The sequence below is a fragment of the Bubalus bubalis genome, chromosome 3, assembly GCF_019923935.1.
Source record: "Bubalus bubalis isolate 160015118507 breed Murrah chromosome 3, NDDB_SH_1, whole genome shotgun sequence".
NCBI classification, from domain to species: Eukaryota; Metazoa; Chordata; class Mammalia; order Artiodactyla; family Bovidae; genus Bubalus; species Bubalus bubalis.
The window spans coordinates 67,968,359-67,991,436 of NC_059159.1; the positions used below are offsets into that span (position 1 = coordinate 67,968,359).

At 40.8% G+C, this 23,078-nt stretch overlaps 1 protein-coding gene and 1 non-coding gene across 2 annotated transcripts in view; both read left to right on the forward strand.

Moving 5' to 3' along the window:
• GALNTL6 (polypeptide N-acetylgalactosaminyltransferase like 6) overlaps positions 1–23,078 on the forward strand; it is a 1,476,265-nt gene that overhangs the window by 1,336,901 nt on the left and 116,286 nt on the right. The window contains exon 7 of the mRNA XM_025281307.2: positions 2,562–2,679. Coding sequence (XP_025137092.2) covers positions 2,562–2,679 — 118 coding nt within the window. The remainder of the gene's footprint in view (positions 1–2,561; positions 2,680–23,078) is intronic.
• On the forward strand, positions 16,597–16,669 carry TRNAG-CCC. The gene has a single exon. It is a non-coding gene; the product is annotated as a tRNA-Gly (tRNA).

A 23,078-nucleotide genomic window follows, 5' to 3' on the forward strand; every position in this document is an offset into this window, starting at 1 on the left:
TTACAAATTAGGTGCGTGCAATTCCATTATGACTATTGCTCTTTTGGGGCTTCCCCAGTGGATCAGCAGTAAAGAATCCACCTGCAATGCAGGAGATGTAGGAGATGCATGTTCAGTCCCTGAGTGGGGAAGATCCCCTGGAGGAGGGCATGGCAACCCACTCCAGTATTCTTTATTGGAGAATCCCATGGACAGAGGAGCCTGGCAGGCGCAGTCCACAAGGTCGCAAGGAGTCGGACATGACTGAAGCAACTGAGCATGCACACATTGCTCTTTTTTAACAGTGAAGCAAACTATATATTATGCTGGGTTATCTCTCAATATGTTTTATAATTTATTATTAAGGACTGAGAATTTCTAATCGCTTGAGCCCAAGCCCCATGGAACCAAAGATGACACAGATGTATCAAATACGATCACTGAGGAACTGCCCCCAGGATGTGGTCCCATGCCTGTCTGTCCCAGCTACAGCTGTGATTCCCTCTGAAATTCAGGGCATGAAAAATGGGAAGAGAATATACTGCTGGAGAGAGAGCGAAAGTAAGGCACATCTGGTTCCAAGACTTCCATTTCAAACAGAATTTTTGAAATGCATGAGATCCTTTGTGTTATTATTTCAATCCTGCTCACTTTCCTAGGGGAGAAATAAATCCCTCTTCCTGTCTTGTAATCTTTCCATCTACAGAGAGTATACACATATTTTTTAGAATCTTAAACTAAAGTGATTAGGCCAAGTACCATTGCAACATACAAAGTCTCTGAAATATACAACACACTTAAATAAATTCACATTTATGTCCCTCTAGAGCATCATAGAAAGTTACCAACGGCACGACTTCAGTGAGTCTGTAAATTGGTGTGTCTTATTTACTTAGACATTTTTAAACATGCCTCCAGTATTTAGTGTCTTGTACTTATATATATAAATATCCTTTGTTTCCAAAAAATCTTCAGAAGTGTCACAAAAATTTTATTGACTGTGTGTGTTTTTACAGATTTGCTTGGTCTGCATAAAGTGTTCTTTAGTTGTTTTATGTACACATTTATGTCGCTGTCTCTTTTTACTTGGGGTAAAGAATCCTCCTGCAGTGCAGGAGACTCAGAGATATGGGTCCAATCCCTGAGTCGGGGAGATCCCCTGGAGAAGGAAATGGCAACCCACTGCAGTATTCTTGCCTGGGAAATCCCACGACAGAGGAACCTGGTGGGCTACAGTCCATGGGTTCGCAAAGACTGGGACACAACTTAGCAACTAAACAACATCAACTCTCTTTAAACATTGAAACAGAAACAGCATTGCAGTAAAGAACTCAAAGGCTTTGGAATCAGAGTACCTGGTTCAGCCACAGCGCCACCACCATCCTGGCCCAGAGAGGATGTTGGGCCCTCCCTCCCTCGTCCTGTTTCTCCCAGTAGAACACAGGGATGGTATTCCTAGGGCTGCAGTAAGGATTAATCAAAAGAACTGGACAAGAATCTCACAGAAGAGCCCAGCACACAGTGAACATTCAAAAACCCAAGAGCTGGGACTTTCCAGGTGGTCCAGTGGCTAAGACTCCCAGCTCCCAATGCAGGGGTCCAAGTTTGATCCCTGGTCAAGGAACTAGATCCCACATACCACAGCTAAGTGTGTGCATGTCACAGCTAAAGACCCCACACGCCACACCTAAAAAATCCCATGTGCCACAACTAAGATTCGGTGCAGCCAAATACATAAATATGAAATACACACACACATAAGCAGACTCCTCTGGCAGTCCAGTGGTTAAGACTTCATGCTCCCACTGCAAAACAGTGGCAAAAACATTAAAAAATAATAATAATAATAATAACAGAAAAACTGAAAAGCTGCTCCTGAATTGCAAAAAAAAAAAAAAAAATTTTAGGGCGGAATCCAACGATTATAAATTACCTCATTACATAGTAATGTGACTGCAATGCATCCTAGCAAGAGCAGAAAACTTGAAATTATTATTTGATCCAAAGAATATTTCCTAGAAAGGTAGACTTTAAAAAGAACATCATTAAAGTGAAAAGACCTAGTTTAAACTCCAGCTTCGGCATGCTACTAACTAGTTCTGGTTGGTTATTTTGTTCTAACTGACCATCTTGTGGTCTGTTAAATGGACATAACCTGGAAATGGTAGGTGCATGGTGAATACATATGAGAAATTAATTAAAGTTATGGTCTACAACTGTGTTATCTATGTTTTTATGTATCTGATAGTATAAGGTCTCTTTCACTTTGAGGAAAAGCCATAAAACCACTGATTTTCCCAACATATCAGTCACTAGTCATCTTATACTTCTCTCTGATGACAAACACACGTAGCTAAAGTGTGGCTCCACCGGGCGTGAGTGGCTTGAGAGCCTGAACTATGAAGTTAAAAGCCCATGGGGGTTCCAGGAGCGATTGGAGACCCCGTGAGAACTCATGTGCACTCACTGAAAAACTGTGCAGTGACCACTGAAACTTAAAGTTTGCTGTTTTTATCCCCAAGCAAAATGCCCGGGTCCCCGATGCTCAGAACCCTTTAAAGATGGTTTTATTCCTTTCACAGGTCTCCCGTTATGGCTGGAGGTCTCTTTGCCGTGGATCGCAAATGGTTTTGGGAGTTGGGTGGCTATGATCCAGGTCTGGAGATCTGGGGAGGAGAGCAATATGAAATTTCTTTCAAGGTAAGCCATCAGCACCCTTGCCACACTAGGTCAGCCTCTTTTTGACAATTGCAATGGAATGGCGACATTTCGTTTTGTGACCTATGCTATAAATTGACATCGAAAACAGACATGTCATTTTCCCACCTCAGCTTTTGGCTGAGAGAGGCTACTTCCTCCTGAAGCTTCCTAGAGATGCAGTCATGCCATCAAAGTAAAGCAGAGGAGAAAGTCCAGAATCCCACTTGCAGGCAGGAAACGCGCTGCGTGAGCACCCCTGCTGCTCCGCTGGCCGTGCGTTCCTTCTCAGGCCCCCAGAACAGACAGACAGTGGCTAGGAGGTGAAAACAATGGAATTACTGGAGCTTCTGCCCTTTATGTTTGTTCTAGAACAAACACATATGCTGGAGAAGGAAATGGCAACCCACTCCAGTATTCTTGCCAGAAAAATTGCACGGACAGAGGAGCCTGGTGGGCCACAGTCCATGGGGTCGCAAAGAGTCAGGCACGACTGAGCAATTTAATGGTTAAATGACGTATATATGTATAACTGAATCTTTATAGAATTCCAAAACAAGTGAGTTTTTTATTTTTATCTTAAACTACTCAGGTTTCGTTTCCATTTGCTTGGACCATAAGTACTTCTAAAATTACATACTTTATTATATATATTCTCAGTCGCTCAGTTGGGTCTCACTCTTTGCGACTTCATGGACTATAGCCCACCAGGCTCCTCTGTTCATGGGATCATCCAAGCAAGAATACTAGTGTGGGTTGCCATGCCCTTCTCCAATCAAACCTGCTCTCCCACATTGGCAGGCAGATTCTTTACCCACTGAGCCATCCAGGAAGCCTTTATTACATATATATGCATGCATATATTCTGATACACACATATATGATACATAAATATATAATAGCATATAAAATTTCAGGTTTTGTAAATGACAACATTTACTACAACATATGAAAATCAGATAATCAAAGCAAAATAAACTATGCAAAAGGTTTTCTTTTTTCCTTTATTCTTGTCATTATTCATACAGAAGATAGTGATTCTCACAAAATTTACCATACCGAAATCTCAGTAAATAAATCAGCTCTCTTAATTACCTCTATAAAGTCAAACCAATTCTTGCTAAAATAAAATGTATCCTGAATACAGTACAAGTCAAACCTAATAGTCTAGCTAAACTTTTTGAATTTATGGATAAAAGAAATTGATAAAACTGGTTTTTATTCAACTTTAATAACCATATTCAGTGTGTTAACAGAAATGTTATGTTGTCTCCAAAGTGTTATAAAATAAATATCCCCAAAGAGAAACTCAGGAGACATTACTGCAGGCTTCAGGACATCTAGAATTTTCAATCTGACTGCTGGCAATAAACCTGGGAACACTATTTACTAAATTAGTGCTTCTTCTCACCATTATTGAAACACATCTAATTTCACATCTTAGGCACTGTTTTCTCAAACTTCTGTATAGGTACATTTACACCATTTATTCAATGATATGTGATATACAAATGCTAGGCCAAGTGCTTTACATGCATTATATATTTTAAAACCACAGCTCTAAGAAGTTGGTATTATTCTATTTTATAGATGAAGAAACTGAGACTTGAAAGTTTTAAAGATTTTTACATTAATTTTTTTAAGTTGTAAAGATTAAATAAACTACCTGGTGTTGCTTAGGGATTAAAATGCTCAGGTTGACTCAATTGCAGAGAATACAGAAACATAAAATTGTCCATTCACCCAAGTCATATCTGCCAACACCATTCCCAACTTCACAGTTACCCTGTTAGTCTCTAACTAATGGTTCCTCTCTCTGAACAGAGGAGCATGTCTTCATTATAGCCCAAGAGCATAGCCACGAACTCTGTGCTGACTCTGGCAAAATACTGCTGATATCAGATGTGGTCCAAAGCTGGAAGGAATTACAATAATTCCTTCCACTGGAAAAACAGAAAATTGCGTTTGACTCCAGCAGTAAAAGAAAATACAGCATTGCTACATTTGCAATATCATCAGAGGTCAAAGAATGCTTTTTACTTTTCACAGTTCAAGAGTTTTTTTGGTTTTTATATTCTCTTAATTCATGAGTTCTTTAGGTTTAAAATACTATCAAGAAAAATATGTATTGTACAAATAATAAATCGTGGAAACGGTGTAGAGCAAAGGGAACCTTCTTAATACTGCTGGTGGATCATACATTGTTGCAGCCACTGGGGAAAACAATATGGACGGGTTCCTTAAAAAAACAAAAAAATAAGAGTTGCTGTATGATCCAGCATTCCCACTCCTAGGCATGTATCTGGACAAAACTATAATTCAAGAAGACACATGCACCCCTGTATTCACAGCAGCACCATTTAAATTAGCGAGGACATGAAGACAACCTAAGTGTCCACTGACAGAGGAATGGATAGAGCTGTGGTGCAGGTATACAATAGAATGTTACTCAGCCATAAGAAAAAGAACAAAAAAGATGTCATTTGCAGCAACATGGATGGACCTAGAGATTACCATACTAAATGAAATGTCAGACAAAAAAAGACGAGTACTGTATAGTATCACTTATATGTGGAATCTAAAAAAAAAAAAAAAAGCTACAAATGAACTTATTTATGAAACAGAAATAGACTCACAGACATAGAAAGCAAACTAGTTACCAAAGGGGTAAGCAGGGAAGGGATAAATTTGGAATTTAGGATTAACAGACACACACTACTGTATATAAAATAAACAACAAGGACCTACACAGGGAACTACATTCAATATCTTATCATAACCTATGAATCACTTGAAACAATGTAAATCAACTATACCTCAATTTTTTTAATTTATTGAATTATTATTTATTTATTTGGCTATGCCAGGCCTTCAGTTGTGGCATGTGGGATCTGTTAATAAATTCCCAGACTGAGGATTGAACCCAGGCACCCTGCACGGGGAGCATGCAGGCCTAGCCACTGGACCACCAGGGAAGTCCCTATGCTTTTTTAAAAATTATTTAAAAAGAAAAAAAATGGAAAAAGGAAACCTGTATTAAAGAGATACCTGACTTTGAATAAAGAACCGGGTGTAGATAAAAGCACTGCGGGAAGTCTGCGAGTTTGCAGAACGGAATCTGCATTCTACATCACAGGGGTATTTGTAAGACAAACACAAACTTGAACCTCTCACGTGGCTATCACTTCTATCTATTGCTTCTTTTCAGGGTGACCTGGGGTTTTATTACCCCACTTCCTCTTCCTCCCATTATCTGTCATTCTGAAGGTTATGATTGGAATGCAGCCCTTCTGTCTTTGTCTAGAAACCATGGAAACAGAGCTAGAGGTTCAGGACTATGTTGCCCCAGTTTGTTTGATGGGAATGCCAGATTCTTTGTCAACAGCTATGTCTTATGGGGTCCCGTTTCAGACACAGCCCTTTGTCCTTCCCGCCACTGTGGGCTGACCTTGGGCTTGCTGTCCCTCTCTATCAGTACTTGGAACATGAGGGAAACACATTCAAGCAGGTTTTGGTGGAATTGGCATGGAAGATGATGAATATTCTCCATATGAGATAAATCAAAAGAACTGTCTACAAATAGCTCTGCTCAATGGCATTTTAAAAAGTCAAAGAAAAATCAAATATCTGTATTTGGAGAAAAAGTTAGTACTTCCCTAGTAGCTCAGTTGGTAAAGTATCTGCCCGCAATGCAGGAGACCCAGATTCAATCCCTGGGTTGGAAAGTACCCTGGAGAAGGAAATGGCAACCTACTCCAGTACCCTTTCCTAGAGAATTCCAAGGACAGAGCTGACCTTGGGGTTCCTGTCCCTCTCTATTAGTACTTGGAACATAAGGGGGACACACTCAAGCAGGTTTTGGTGGAATTTGCTTGGAAGATGAGGAATATTCTCCATATGAGATAAATCAAAAGAATTGTCTACAAATAGCTCTGCTCAATGACATTTTAAAAAGTCAAAGAAAAAATCAAATATCTGTATTTGGAGAAATAGTCCATAAATTGTGATTAATTTTACCAAGGAAAGCACTGTCAGATGCTCACTGGTCAGCCCTCCAGGCTTGGAGCATGTACAGACAACTGAGAATTCACCAGTCTATTCCACACCATCAAAAGAAATTGTTTCAAGTCTGAAACTTAGAAACTCTCATTCAAAAGATTTTGGTCTGCATTTGTCATCAGGCATCTTTGCTTGCTGTTTGCGCGTCAACCAAAGAATCATTTCAATAACGTTTATGACAAGATTCTGTGGCTGAATGAAAATATGTCCAGAAAAGTTTGTGTTAGTCTCTCAGTCTTGTCTGACTCTTTGTGACCACATGGACTGTGTAGCCGGCCTCTGTCCACGGCAGCTCCTCTGTCCATGGAATTCTACAGGCAAGAATACTGGAGTGGGGGTTGTCACTCCTTTCTCCAGAGGATCTTCCTGACCCAGGCATTGAACCCAGGTCTCCTGCACTGCAGGCAGATTCTTTACTGTCTGAGCCACTGAGAAAACCCGGGGGTGGGGGACCCTCTGCTTTATATTAAAAGGCTGAGTTTTGGGTCAGACGATGCTGGCTATGGGGGCACCTCAGTTCTCTGTCTCTCTGAACAGCTTTCCTTTTTCTAACATCTGGCGAGGTGAGGAGATTTCATGCCATCACACAGAGACCAGCACAGCATACCACAAAAACGTTGCTGTGGTATTTCAGGACACAGCCAAGGAAAAGAGCTCGCTAGAGAAATGATCCGTCTGCCCTGTGCTCAGGCTTCCATCTCTTTTAATATGAATCTGAATTCTCACATGACCCAGAATTATCCAGCTGCCTTTCAAATGTTGCTAGGTTACCAGCTGCCAGGGAGGAAAAAGCACCATTAAGTCAGACACTCAACTAGCTTTTACTGAGCATCTAATTTACATCAGGGCAGTATTCCAGGTACTCAGTTTGGAGTTGCATCTGGAAACAAAAGGGCTTCCCAGGTGGCATTAGTGGTAAAGAACCTACCTGCCAATTCAGGAGATGTAAGAGATGCAGGTTTAATCCCTGGGTCAGGAAGATCCCTTGGAGGAGGGCATGGTAACCCACTCCAGAGCCATACACGATTTAGTGACTCAACAACAACAACAGCAAGTGACCACCTCTGTTATGTGCTCTTGTCCTTCCCGTGCAAAAGCTTGAGGTTCAGATATGTAAGGAAATTATCACTTATCTCTCACACTCTTTCAGCCTTTATCAGTCACTAATTCATTCAGTGGGCATTTATTTATTGATTACAACGTGCCAACTCTGGGCTAAGCTCCAGAGATTCAAAGATAAATGTGAAAAAAAAGGCTCTCCAGTTGCCACCTGGAGAATTAATTGATTCCAATTTCTCAGTATTGTTTGGAATATATGTTATTTCCATATTCACAGGAATAACTTAAGAATATACACAGGAACCTCTTCACCAGCCTCCCTCCCTGTTCTTTTCTCCTCTTTCAACTTATCTACAGTTTTTACTCATTTAATTCCCTGAGTCACTTTATTTTCCCCTCCTGCTACAGTTGTGTCCAACTCTGTGCAACCTCATAGACGGCAGCCCACCAGGCTCCCCCATCCCTGGGATTCTCCAGGCAAGAACACTGGAGTGGATTGCCATTTCCTTCTCCAATGCATGAAAGTGAAAAGTGTAAATGAAGTCACTCAGTCGTGTCCGACCCTCAGCGACCCCATGGACTGCAGCCTACCAGGCTCCTCCGTCCATGGGATTTTCCAGGCAAGAGTACTGGAGTGGGTTCCCATTGCCTGGGAAAAGTTCACAATTGCTCCTAAGAACCTCACAAATCAAATTAGCATACCAAATCATAAACCATGAAAGTTTCCCTCAGTCATCTGCCTCACCTGTCTCCAGCTATACTGCAAACCAGTTGAAGGCGTGCTTTCCTTTCCTTCCCAGAAAAGATGGAAACACATCCATCTATCACTGTCCTTGTTTACTGCAGAGATTTTAACTAACCAGACTTTGTTCCTGAAAGTTTGGGTTATTCCCTCTAAAATATTAATCAGAAACCTTCATCGTGAATCCATGTGCCCTGCAAGCTAGACCCTGCAGAAGCACGCAAGAAAGCCCAGTACGAGCCTTCAGGTCAAGTACAACTGAGATGGGTATTTCACCTGTTAAACATAAACATCAGATAAAGCAGAAAAGCACAAAAAACTTAGGTTAAGAATCTCCTCTAGGGTGTCCCTGATGGCTCAGTGGTTAGGAAACCACCTGCCAGTGCAGGGGATGTGGGTTTGATGCCTGATCCAAGAAGATCCCACATGCCGTGGAGCAATTAAGCCCATGCGCCAGAACTACTGAGCCTGTGCTCTTGAAAACCCCAGCTACTGAGCTCGTGCCCCCTAAAGCCTATGCTCCACAAGAGAAGCCACCTCAATGAGAAGCCTCTGCTCATCACAACTAGAGAAAAGCCCATGCAGCATCAAAGACCCAGCACAGTCCAAAAAAAAACCTCCTCCAAAGTAAAACATACAAGGGTACATTTATTCACAGTCTTCGAATGCAAGAGAAGCCAAAGCTGTTCCTTCTGCATTTGGGTCCTCGAGTCGGGGTAAACTAGAGATGCCTGGACCACATCCACTTTGCATCCACCAGGAGTCCCAGCTTGGGCTCCTCTAAACTGAAATGAGAGGGACTTCCCTGGGGGTCCATGGTTAAGATGTCACCTTCCAACGCAGGGTATACTGGTCTGATCCCTGGTTGCAGAGCTAAGATCCCACATGCCTTGTGACCAAAAAACAAAACATAAAACAGAAGCAATACTGTAACAAAGTCAATAAAGACTTTTAAAAAAACTGAAATGAGAACCTGAAGACACTTGGAAGCTATCTTCATGCAGTCATAGAACCCTTCTGATTTTTTTATGATTTTTACCTGACTCTTTAGTATTACTTCACCCACACTGATTTGACAGCAATTTTTAAACAATTCCATCTTTTAAGCTCCTCAAATTAGTTCTGATATGAGCAACAACTCTTTCCATAACAATATTTCATCAATTCAAATGATACATCATCGAATTACATAATTATAATTTTTTTAACTAGCATAATCCCCTTTGGGAAGAAATGTACTGCCTTTAGGTTCTTTTTTTAAGATTTTTTTTTATGTGGACCATTTTTAAAGTCTTTACTGAATTTATTACAACATTGCTTCTGTTGTTTATGCTCTGGTTTTTTGGCCGTGAGGCTTGTGGGGTCATAGCCCCCTGACCAGGGATCAAACCTGCACCTCCTACATTGGAAGGTCAAGTTCTAACCACTGGACCACCAGGGAAGTCCCAATTGCCTTTGAAAGACACACACAACTGTGAGCCAAGGATTCCAAGTGGATCCAGTATAGCCTGTATCCAGCGTAGGTCCACCTAATATGAATGCTATTTGCTATGTTTACTGAACGACTAGAGTGATGGTTTAGACATTAAGTTGATTGAGCAGATTCAGACCTTGCTGTCAAAAACTCTCAATCTCATAAGAGACAGGGAAAGCTCATGTTTCAAGGGCAGGGGCATTGCTGTCTCCATACGGAGGCAAGTCACCCAGCTCCTGGGTTCAGGCCTGGGGTGAGGCACTCCCCTTGAGTCCTTGTCCTCACACAGGTGCCCCAGCTCACTGCCCTCTGTCCAGGGGGCTTACAGGTGTACCCAGGTAACTGAGTGGCCAGGGTCATACAGTGATGAGGCGGGGTGGAGGCAGCCTCCATGCCCTTCCTTGTGGCCCTTCCATGCTGCACACTCGTCCTACAGACCAGCTCTCAATCCTGTTTGCAGGTTGTCACTTCTGTTCCCTTCCCTCGGGCCCCATCTTGTGTAGACTCTCTGTTGTTGTTCAGTTGATAAATCGTGTCCAACTCTTTGTGACCCCATGAACTGCAGCACAGCAGGCTTCTCTGTCCAACACTATCTCCCTGAGTTTGCTTAAACTCATGTCCATTGAGTCAGTGATGCCATCCAACCATCTCATCCTCTGTTGCTCCCTTCTCTTGCCCTCAATTTCCCCCAGCATCAGGGTCTTTCCCAATGAGTCAGCTCTTTGCATCAGGTGGTCAAAGTATTGTAGCTTCAGCTTAAGCATCAGTCCTTCCAATGAATATTTAGGGTTGACTTTCTTTAGGATTGACTGATTTGATCTTCTAGCTGTCCAGGGGACTCTCAAGAGTGTTCTCCAGCACCACAGTTCAAAACCATCAATTATTTGGCACTCAGCCTTCTTTATGGTCCAACTCACACATTAATACATGACTACTGGAAAAACCATAGCTTTGACTATAGGGACCTTTGTGGGCAAAGTAATGTCTCTAACATGGGTGTGGGGGGGGCTGGTGGGGAAACAGTCCTAAAATAAGCCTGGAGGGTTTCTTTGAATCTTTGATCTATGTGACTGTGACTAGGAAGAAAATGTCCCCAGAGAAAAAAATAGAAGATGGAAAACACACTGAACATAACAAAGAGAATTCTTAATACTGCCACACAGAAATAAACACATCAGCTCAAAGAGACTAAAATATGCCTGAGATTTTAATAGATGGCATCCATTTATTTTGCATCCCTCTCTGATTTTTAAAAGCTTCACATGGAGCTACCTGTGTCCCAAAGTCCTGGCCATTCTAGTCTTCCTATACCGGTAATAACTGTTATTTGGCCCTTTAGCAAAGAAAAGTAATGACTTAGCATTTAAAGGTCATTGAATTTAATTTCTTATTCCATTCAACACTAATGCAAGGTAAAAATATAATTTGTATTTCATAACTGCAAAGGCAGGCCATTACCTAGTTAATATCAAAGCAAGGAGCAAAATTCAGGCTTGCTCTACAAACCATTAGCCTAATTTCTCTTAGCTGGAAAAAAAATAGATTTTATGTTCTCTGTGCGAAAGTGGCTACTCTAATTCTCTGAAACTAGTTTAAAAAAAAAATGCAGTTTCTTCCCAACTGAATTTTATCCAATATGGGGGCTAACAACTCCTGTTATGATTTAATGTAAAATTTAATTTTTTAGTGTCTTTAAAATGCAATGGCTATTCAATAAGATTTGCATGTACACAACAGAGACTAATCATTGAGTATAGAACACTCAGCTTTTTATTCAAACATGGTAACAGCCATCAATTTGGAATTTGCTAGAGTGCAGGAAACTGTATAGTCTAGAGCTTAGTCTCATTACAGAGCTTCTCAAGAACATGGATTTTAATTGTTTGTACTCAGAAAATCAAACTTGATAACCTCACTAAATTAGCTAAATTTAAAGCTTCCCATCATAGTACATTGGGCTTTCCTGGTGATTCAGACGGTAAAGAATTGGCCTGCAGTGTTGGAGACCCAGGTTTGACCCCTGGGTTGGGAAGATCCACTGGAGAAGGGAATGACACCCCACTCCAGTATTCTTGTCTGGAGAATCCCATGGACAGAGGAGCCTGGCAGGCTACAGTCCATGGGATCACAGAGTCGGACATAAGTGAGTGACAAACATTTACTTAACACTTAACAGAGTATGTAACCATCAAAAAAGTTTTAAGTGTATTTATGGTTCAACAATTGAATATTATACAAGTATAATTTACACTTTTAAACTGGAAAAGAAAGATCTACTCTTATAGAACACTCACAGCAACAACAAAAATTATATGAAACAGGAACAACAACAACAAAAAGCCTACTCTTCACAAAAGTATCAGATATCTTACCCCCAACCACAGTGTATAAGGAAAGTATCATATTCAGTAAGATCAGTTCAGTGATGGGCTTTCCCTGGTGATCCAGCCGTTGAGACTCTGTGCTTCCAAGGCAGGGGGCACAGGTCTGATTCCTGGTCAGGGAACTATGATCCCACACACCACATGGTGCAACCAATAATAATAAAGTCTTCATTAAGGAAAATATAATAATAACAAAAATTAGTTTTTTGAAAAATATCAATTCATTGATGATACATTGGGGCTTCCCTGGTGGCTCAGAGGTAAAGGATCTGCCTGCCAATGCAGGAGACACGGGTTCAATCCCTGGTCCAGAAAGATCCCACATGCTGTGGAGCAACTAAGCACCTGGGGCACAACTATTGAGCCTGTGCTCCAGAGCCTGGGAGCCACAACTACTGAAGCCTACACACTCTAGAGCCTGCACTCCACAACAAGAGCAGCCAACACAATGAGAAATCCGTGCACTGCGACGAGAGAGTAGCCCCCTCGCTGCACAACTGGAGAAAGCCCACACAGCAACGAAGACCCAGCACAGACAAAAAATAAAATACGCTTTTAAAAAATAATCTTTGTTTGCTTTTTTTTTTTAATTTATGGGAAATCAGGAGCAAGGGAAGATGGAATGGCCAGCTACTGCTGCTAAGTCATTTCAGTCGTGTCCGACTCTGTGCAACCCCACAGACGGCAGCCCACCAGGCTCCCCCATCCCTGGGATTCTCCAGGCAAGAACACTGGAGTGGGTTGCCATTTCCTTCTCCAGTGCAAGAAAGTCAAAAGTGAAAGTGAAGTCGCTCAGTCGTGTCCGACTCTTAGCGACCCCATGAACTGTAGCCTACCAGGCTCCTCCATCCATGGGATTTTCCAGGCAAGAGTACTGGAGTGGGGTGCCATTGCCTTCTCCGATGGCCAGCTACAAATCTCATTTAAAGTCACCAGATCTCAGTTCCCCAAAGTATTGGGGGGAAATCCTAAGAAGAAAACCAACAAGCACTTGTTTGAAATAGTAGCAACAGGAATGACTGCTGGTGGCCAGAGCATCTCAGAATTGAGTCTGGCACCAAAGAGAAGCAGTGCATGGAGACTGGGGACAGGTCTGAGGAGGTCTATACAGACCAGCCATATTTGCAGGAAGCAAGCTATTAATGAGGCAGAATGGAGGAAAAATATCCAATATCCAAGCAGCCCTACAGCAGCTAGTTCCTGTTGGGTGCAGCCAATAAAGGCTAAATGAATCCACTCACACACAAAATCCTGTGTCATAAAGTGAATGCTTACTGTCATTGTTAAGAAGGGCATACCCTACTCAAAGATTAATTATAACCTTTTCAAGGAAATAGCATATTAAAATATTGTAAGAAAAAAAGGAAGAAAAGATCAGGAATGGTCATCAAAACCATGCTGCTATACATTGTTATAAATTCTTCAAAGAGGTTAATGAAGTCATTGATTCTGTAAAACAATGTGATATGCTGAGCTTGCTGAGATTAGGCAAAATATTGAAAGAAAGCAGGAGATTAAAAAAAATAAGCAGCAGCAATTGGGATATAATGAAAAACAAAGCCAAAAAATGGTCACATTGAAAGCAACACGAAAGAAAAAGGAATGTACTGAAAAGATAGAGGGACATAAAGGATAAGATTGAGAAAAAGGAACAAAATGAAATTAAAATGAACCAAGTTAAAAGTAGGGCTTCCCTTGTAGCTCAAATGGTAAAGAATCCGCCTGCAATGCAGGAGACCCTGGTTCAATTCCTGAGTCAGGAAGATCCGCTGGAGAAAGGAATGGCTACCCACTCCAGTATTCTTGGGCTTCCCTGGTGGCTCAGCTGGAAAAGAATCCGCCTGTAATGCGGGAGACCTGGGTTCAATCCCTGGGTTGGGAAGATCCCCTGGAGGAGGGCATGGCAACCCACTCCAGTATTCTTGCCTGGAGAATCTCCATGGACAGAGTGGCCTGGCAGGCTACAATCCATGGGGTCACAAGAGTTGGACATGACTTAGCAACTAAACCACCACCACCACTATATATAAACTCTGAAACAACTTAAATGTCCCATTGACAGATGAATGGATAAAGACAATGTGGTACATATACACAATAGAATATTCAGTTCAGTTCAGTCGCTCAGTTGTGTCTGACTCTTTGCAACCCCATGAATCGCAGCACGCCAGGCCTCCCTGGCCATCACCAACTCCCGGAGTTCACTCAGACTCACATCCATCGAGTCAGTCATAAAAAAAGAATAAAATAATGCTGTCTGACCAACATGGATGGACCTAGAGATCATCATACTAAATAAGTTAGAGAGTGAAAGACAAATACCATGTGATATTGCTTATATGTGGGATCTAAAAAAAGGGTACAAATGAACTTATCTGCAAAACAGAAATAGACTCAAAGACATAGGAAATAAGCTTATGGTTAACAAAGAGGAAAGTAGGGGAGAGATAAATTAGGAGTTTGGGATTAACATATGCACATCACTATGTATAAAATAGATAACCAATAAGGACCTACTGTATAGCACAGGGAACTCTACTCAATATTTCATAATAAACTACAATGGGAAAGAATCTGAAAAAGAATAAATATACATATATGTATAACAATCACTGTGCTGTACACCTAAAACTAACACAACATTGTAAATCACCTATACTTCAATAAGCAAAATAAAATTTTTTAATGGATAAATAAAAATTTCAGAAATTTAAATAATCATAAGAGATTACTCTGCTCAATTCTATGCAAATACAATTAAGATTATGGGGGAAATGGATGATTTTTAACAAAATATAAATGACAAAACTGACTTCCAAAAAAATTCTGAACTGACTATATTCATTTTCTACCACTACATAACAAATTACCAGAAACTTAGTGGCTTAAAATAACAGAATTTTCCCACAGCCTCTGGATCTCAATTCAGCATCTCTCAACAGGGTCTCTGCTAAGGAACTCACAAGGCAGAGATCAAATTTTCGGCCAGCTCCATCCTTCTCTGGAAGCTCGGCCAGCAAAGATCCGATTCCAAGTTCACTCAGCGTGTTGGCAGAACCCATCTCTGTGGCTGTGGGCAGAGCCCCCATGGTATTGCTGGTTGTTGTCTGGACAGGACTTTCACCAGCAAGAAGCCCCGCTCTGGTGCTCACCTTGTGGTCTCATCCCTGGGCCTCTCATTACAGAGCAACTTTCTTCTTCACACTTCACATCCCCATATCTCTGCCTTCAGGAAGGGCTTTTTAGACTCACTTGTGAGGTCAGGCCTCCCAGGACAATCTCCCTTCTGATTAACTCCCATGTCAAACTCTGTGTGACCCCATGGACTGCAGCACTCCAGGCTTCCCTGTCCTTTGCTATCTCCCAGAGTTTGCTCAGACTCATGACTATTGAGTCCATGATGCCATCCAACCATCTCATCCTCTGCTGTCCCCTCCTCCTTTTCCCTTCAATCTTTCCTAGGATCAGGGTCTTTTCCAGTGAGTCGGCTCTTTGAATCAGGTGGCCAAAGTACTGGAGCTTCAGCTTCAGCCTCAGTCCTTCCAATGAATATTCAGGGTTGATTTCCTTTAAGATTGACTGGTTTGATCTCCTTGCAGTCCAAGGGACTCTCAAGATTAACTCAAAGTCAACTAAACTGGGACCATGATTATATGCACAAAACCCTTTCATCTTTGTCATAACATCACCTAAATGAAGCGATGAAACCGTCACACTCACACACCCTGTTCTCAAAGGGAAGAGATTATTATACAAGGACATTAGTACCATGGAGTGGGAATTTGGAGTCCATTTCAGAATTTCTGCCTACCGGCACCGCCCAATAACCATAGATGAAATAGAGAAAATTGTCAAAGAGCTACCTCTGATGAAAAATAAAGCACCAGACTGGATTAGTTTCCTTCAAACTTTGAAGGAACACATCCCGCAATGGTTTTCAAAAACTGTTTTCTAATAACAAAAAAAGATATATTTCAAATTGATTATACAGCTAGAATAACATTGACAACAAAACCTGACCAAGATAACACACAAACACACACAAAACCAGAAAAGTGCAGACACATATAAATGCTAGCATTAAAAATAATAAAGATCACACAACAGAGTAACTGTTCAAAGGCTAACATACCAAAATAAGTACAGTTCTAGGAATTTCCCCATTAGCTGATTTCACGCTATTTAAGATTATTATGAGGACTTCCCTGATGGTCCAGTGGCTAAGACTCTGTGCTCCCAATGCAGAGGGCCTGGGTTCGATTCCTGGTCAGGGAACTAGATACCACATGCCACAATTAAAAGATCCCACATGCTGCAACTAAGACCCAGAGCAGCCAAATAGATAAATCGTTTTTAAAAAGATTATTCTGAAGATAGCAGTCAATTCAGTTAGACAAGAGATAATATAAGAGATATAATAACTGGAAAGGAGGAGAGAAATTTTTCATTAATTGCAAATAGTATTACCATATACCTGAACAATTCAAGTTGAACCAGCTGAAAAACTACTATGAATAAGGAGAAATTCAGTAAGTTGCTTGGATTAAATGTGTTTGTGTATGTCTGTGTAAATATACAGAAAATAATAGCTTTATGTATGCAAACAACCACCTAAGGAAAATCACTATTTACAACAGCAGGGAAAAACCAACCAGGAATAAACTTAAGTATCTATATCTCTAGGAAGAAATGTTATAATTCTACTGAGGGATATACAAAAAGCCTTGAGTAAATGAAAATTCACATTGAAGACAGTTCTCCCTAAATATGTGTGTGTTGTGTGCTTAGTCACTCAGTGGTGTCCAGCTCTTTTTAACCCCATGGACTGTAGCCCACCAGTCTCCTCTGTCCATGGGATTTCCCAGGCAGCAATACTGGGGTGGTTGCCACGCCCTTCTCCAGGGGATCTTCCCAACCAAGGGATTGAACCCAGGTCTCCTGCATTGCAGGTGGGATTCCCTTACTGTCTGAGTTATCAGGGAGACTCCCTCCATAAGTATGCTCATATTTTAATGCCATCCCAGTAAAAATGGTACCATGAATTTTGGGAGACGGTGGGGGCGTTAAACAGGGAACTAGTTATGCTTTTAATTCATAATTGAAAAGAAACAGAATAAAAAAATTCTGGGGGAAGATAATAGGGGCTAACATAGATAATCAAATATAGAAATTAGACAGAGATATCTATGGCAGAGAATTTGAATAGACCCAGATAATATGGGAATTTAGCATAAGATGAAGTAAACATTTCAAATCAAAAAGAAGACAGCAGTCTCCTCAATAAATAGTGTGACACAGCTACTTATCCGGAAAAAAAAATAAGGATGAATCCTGGGTGTGAAATGACACGTGCACATGGATATTTATCTCAATATTGTTTTTACTGATGAAAAATGAAAAAAATACAAATATCCATCCTAGGGCTTCCCAAATGGCTCAAACAGTAAAGATTTTACCTGCCAATGCAGGAGACCCAAGAGACGCAGTTTTGATCCCTGGGTCAAGAAGATCCTCTGGAGAAGGAAATGGCAACCCACTCTAGTATTCCTGCCTAGGAAATCCCATGTACAGATGAACTTGGCGGGCTACAGTCCATGGGGTCGCAAAAAGTCAGACGAGACTGAGTGACCGAACACACATTCTCGTGTACTAACCAATCATTATTTACCTATACTATGAGCTACAGTATAGCTTTTGAAAAAAAATGCAACAGTTGTATTTTTACTAATTATCACTGGATATTATTATATTGTTATTACATTATATTATGCACTATTATATTACATATTATAATATTACAGATTACTAGTAAGTGAAAAAGGGCAAGGTATAGACATATGTATAAAAATAAATATGGAGGGGAGGTGAATTTTGTTACTTATGTTTAATAATTCATATATAGAACACATCACATAGTATAACGTAAGCACTTCTAAAATGACAATATTAGCTCCATATGCAGACAGATGCATGTGGTCACAGCTGTGTTCACATATCCAGGAAATATTGACTGAGAGCCTATTGTATGCCAGACGCTGAGAATGTAATTGTCAAGAGAAGTGACAAGTTCTCTATTTCATAAAATTTAGTCTGAAGAGAGACAGATCATAAATAAATAAGTGAATAAACAGGAACATTTCTAATGTTGGTAAGTAGTAAAAGGAGTTCAACTGGCCAATATTACAAAGTAGGAGCTCCAGAGGAAAATGGTTATATTTGGGATAATGGTTTCAAAATATTGGGCCGGCCAAAATGTTTGCTATGGTTTTCCCATAAGATGGTACAGAAACCTGAACAAACTTTTTGGCCGACCCAATATTTGCATCTGTACGCAAGGTAGAGGGCTTCCCAGGTGGCTCAGTGGTGAAGAATCTGCCTGCAGTGCAGGAGACGTGGGTTTGATCCCTGGATCCGGAAAATCCCCTGGAGAAAGGAATGGGAACCCACTCCAGTATGCTTGCCTGGAGAATCCCATGCACAGAGGAGCCTGGCGGGCTACAGTCCACGGGGTCACAAACAGTAAAGCACAGCTGAGCAGCCAAACAACAAAGCCAGCAACGCACGGTGGGCAATGGGGTGCGGTGCAGTGCTTCCTGGCCCTGTCCTCTTACTCCTCCGACCCTGAGTGTCTCTGATGCCGCCGTCACCGTGGCCCCGTGTGTAGCGAATGCTCCACGTGTCACAGGACCCACAACGCGCAGAAGAAACTACCAAGCTGTGACACACTAGCGTCCCAAAGAGAGGCTTGTTCCAGGCTCCCTGACCCCAAGCTGGCCCCTCGGCCCCACACTCTCGTTCCCAAGTCAGGCCTCCAGCACAGTGGCAGAGAAACTACAGCTTTAATTAATAAACATTTCTCACTTTCTCCACAGTTGTCCGAAAGTCAAAAACCTCCCAGAGCGTTTAATTTATACTCCTGAAATAGCTTACCTGACTTCCTAGAAGGGTACGACTCAATCTCATCTGTTTTTCCCTTAAGCTATCTCTATATAAACTCTCATGATGATGCTTTGTACAAATGGTTTTGTTAGAAATAAATTCAGCTTTATAAAATGTACTCATTAGAAATCCTATTTATGCCAAGGATGATTCTAAAATAATTTATACACCTCCTTATTGCTTTTATGAGACGGCTATATCAAAAAACCTCTCCTTACTTCTGAGTCTGCGATACCTCAAAGTGTACCTTTTGTATCTAAAATGTGACAGAAGCCTTTTTATGGCACACCATGTAACCTTGCATACACAAGAAAATATCTGGAAATGTTCCTATGGGGTTTCTTCCCCTATGATATTGAGCCTACAGGACATAAAAATAACCATTCTAATTCAACATGCGCAGAATTGATCTTCTAAAGAAAATATTAAAATGACTCTAAACTCATTCAGAAACTCAAAGATAAACAGAAACAGCTGCTAAATGTCTCACAAGCCAGTCTGAAATTCATTTCATTTACCCAGCAAAAGGTACCTCAGGTGAAACAGAGCATTTTCAAGTTAAATTTTATGTCCATTGGCTAGAAGCCTAGCGGCAAGTCTAAATTCCTTCCATTGTTATATCTTTTATGTCTTATGGCACTTTCCTAATTCCCTATTTAATTTTATTTTCGTGTTTATAGATAGCTATAAAGAGAGCAAGATACACCAATATACAAAGACTTCAGTACCTGTGTTCAGGTCAATTTAACTTCCTACTGAAGTCTTCTTCTAATATTGAGATTTTTAAGAATTTTTGTATTTTTTTCAGTTGCCATTATCCTTAACTAGAAAAATAAAATAAATCTAATTGCTTTAATGTATTAGTTCACTTCCCCACAAAAATTCAAGAGATATAAGTATAGAAAATTTAAAAAAATAATATACCTCTCCATACACTTCCCAAGCCCAAATCCTAATGACAATACAGTAAGTCCTTTACATATGATTGAGTACCATTCCAAACGTGCAATTCACTTCAGTTCAGTTGCTCACTCGTGTCCAACTCTTTGCAACCTCATGGACTGCAGCACGCCAGGCTTCCCTGTCCATCACCAATTCCCAGAGTTTACTCAAACTCATGTCCATGGAGTCGGTGATGCCATCCTCTCATCACCGACTCCTCATCTCATCCTCTGTCATCCCCATCTTCCCCTGCCTTCAATCTTTCCCAGCATAAGGGTCTTTTCCAATGAGTCAGTTCTTCGTATCAGGTGGCCAAAGTATTGGAGTTTCAGCTTTAGCATCAGGCCTTCCAATGAATATTCAGGACTCATTTTCTTTAGGACAGGCTGGTTGGATCTCCTTGTTGTCCAAGGGACTCTCAAGGGCCTTCTCCAACACCACAGTTAAAAAGCATTAATTCTTCAGTGCTCAGATTTCTTTATATTTCAACTGTCACATCCATACATGACTACTGGAAAAATCATAGCCTTGACTAGACGGACCTTAGTTGGCAAAGTAATGTCTCTGCTTTTTAGAATGCTGTCTAGGTTGGTCATAGATTTTCTTCCAAGGAGCAAGCGTCTTAATTTCATGGCTGCAATCACTATCTGTGGTGATTTGGAGCCCCCCAAAAATCCATTGTTTCCCCATCTACTTGTCATGAAGTGATGGGACCGGATGCCATGATCTTAGTTTTCTAAATGTTGAGTTTTAAGCCAACATTTTCACTCTCCACTTTCACTTTCATCAAGAGGCTCTTTAGTTCTTCTTCACTTTCTGCCATAAGGGTGGTGTCATCTGCATATCTGAGGTTATTGATATTCCTCCTGGCAATCTTGACTCCAGCCTGTGCTTCATCCAGCCCAGCATTTCTCATGATGTACTCTGCATATAAGTTAAATAAGCAGGGTGACAATATACAGCCTTGATGTACTTCTTTTCTGATTCGAAACCAGTCTGTTGTTCCATGTCTGGTTCTAACTCTTGCTTCCTGTACTGCATACAGATTCCTCGGGAGGCAGGTAATGTGGTCTGGTATTCCCATCTCTTGAAGAATTTTCCATAGTTTGTTGTGATCCACACAGTTAAAGGCTTTGGCATAGTCAATAAAGCAGATGTTTTTTCTGGAACTCTCTTGCTTTATCGATGATCCAATAGATGTTGGCAATTTGATCTCTGGTTCCTCTGCCTTTTCTAAATCCAGCTTGAACATCTGAAAGTTCATGGTTCACATACTGTTGAAGCCTGGCTTGGAGAATTTTGAGCATTACTTTACTAGCATGTGAGATGAGTGCAATTGTGCAGTAGTTTGAACATTCTTTGGCACTGCCTTTCTTTGGGATTGGAATGAAAACTGACCTTTTCCAGTCCTGTGGCCACTGCTGAGTTTTCCAAATTTGCTGGCATATTGAGTGCGGCACTTTCACAGCATCATCCTTTAGGATTTGAAAGAGCTCAACTGGAATTCCATCACCTCCACTAGCTTTGTTTGTAGTGATGCTTCCTAAGGCCCACTTGATTTTGCATTCCAGAATGTCTGACCTAGGTGAGTGATCACACCTTCATGGTTATCTGGGTCATGAAGATCTTTTTTGTATAGTTCTGTGTATTCTCGCCACCTCTTCTTAATATCTTCTGCTTCTGTTAGGTCCATACCACTTCTGTCCTGTATCGAGCCCATCTTTGCATGAAATGCTCCCTCCGTATTTCTGATTTTCTTGAAGAGATCGCTAGTATTTCCCATTCTGTTGTTTTCCTCTATTTATTTGCATTGATCAGTGCCTAAGGCTTTCTTATCTCTCTTTGCTGTTTTTTGGAACTCTGCATTTGAATGGGTATATCTTTCCCTTTTTCCTTTGCCTTTAGCATCTCTTCTTTTCTCAGCTACTTGTAAGGCCTTCTCAGACAACCATTTTACCTTTTTGCATGTAAGTCCAATTTGTTTGTAAATCCAACAACGTTGGTCTAGGTACACAACTAACACAATTAGCTATATAGTACTGTACTGTAATATCTGGGTATTTCTCTAAAGGAAAGAAGCTGTTCCACTACAGAAAGCCAATCTTTAAGAGCTTTAAAGGAACTTTTATTTGTTTTTAACAGATGGTAAAGCCAGAAAATTAAAGCAATAGACTTAAAGTCTAGAGGCATATATAAACAATGGTAAAAAGCAAACATTTGCTTCTACTGCACCTTCTAAGTTATAGAATTATGAGTTAAGGGAAATCAGGGATTGTTTCTTTAAACCATAGTGTTGGGTTGGCCAAAAACTTCATTTGAGTTTTTCCATAACATCTTATGGAAATGAACTTTTTGGCCAACCCAATATTTTTACCTAAAGAAGCACTCTTGCATTCCAATCCATTCTCTCTTCCCCAAGAATTAATGTTTCAAATAAACCAAAAAGGTGATATATCTGTTTTTACGTCCCACCTCAATCACCGTTTTTAAGAGTGTACTGTTACAGAGAACACAAACATCACATCTCAAAAACAGTGATCTTCTGAACAACATACCTTTTGAAACGCCACCATCCCACCCAGACCTCTTGAAGCTCATTAAATGCAGATAGTTAGGGCATGATTTTTTTTGTACTGACATAACAGAGCATTTCTTACTTTGAAAAATCTTAAGCAGATGGCTCAAAAACAAGAGCTCACCTCTTGAGACTAGAAACCACCGTATCCTCAGTAAAGACTGCGGATACATTACCCAGTTTCTGCTTTTATTATATTCCGATCAACAAATAGAAAAAGAAAGTCAG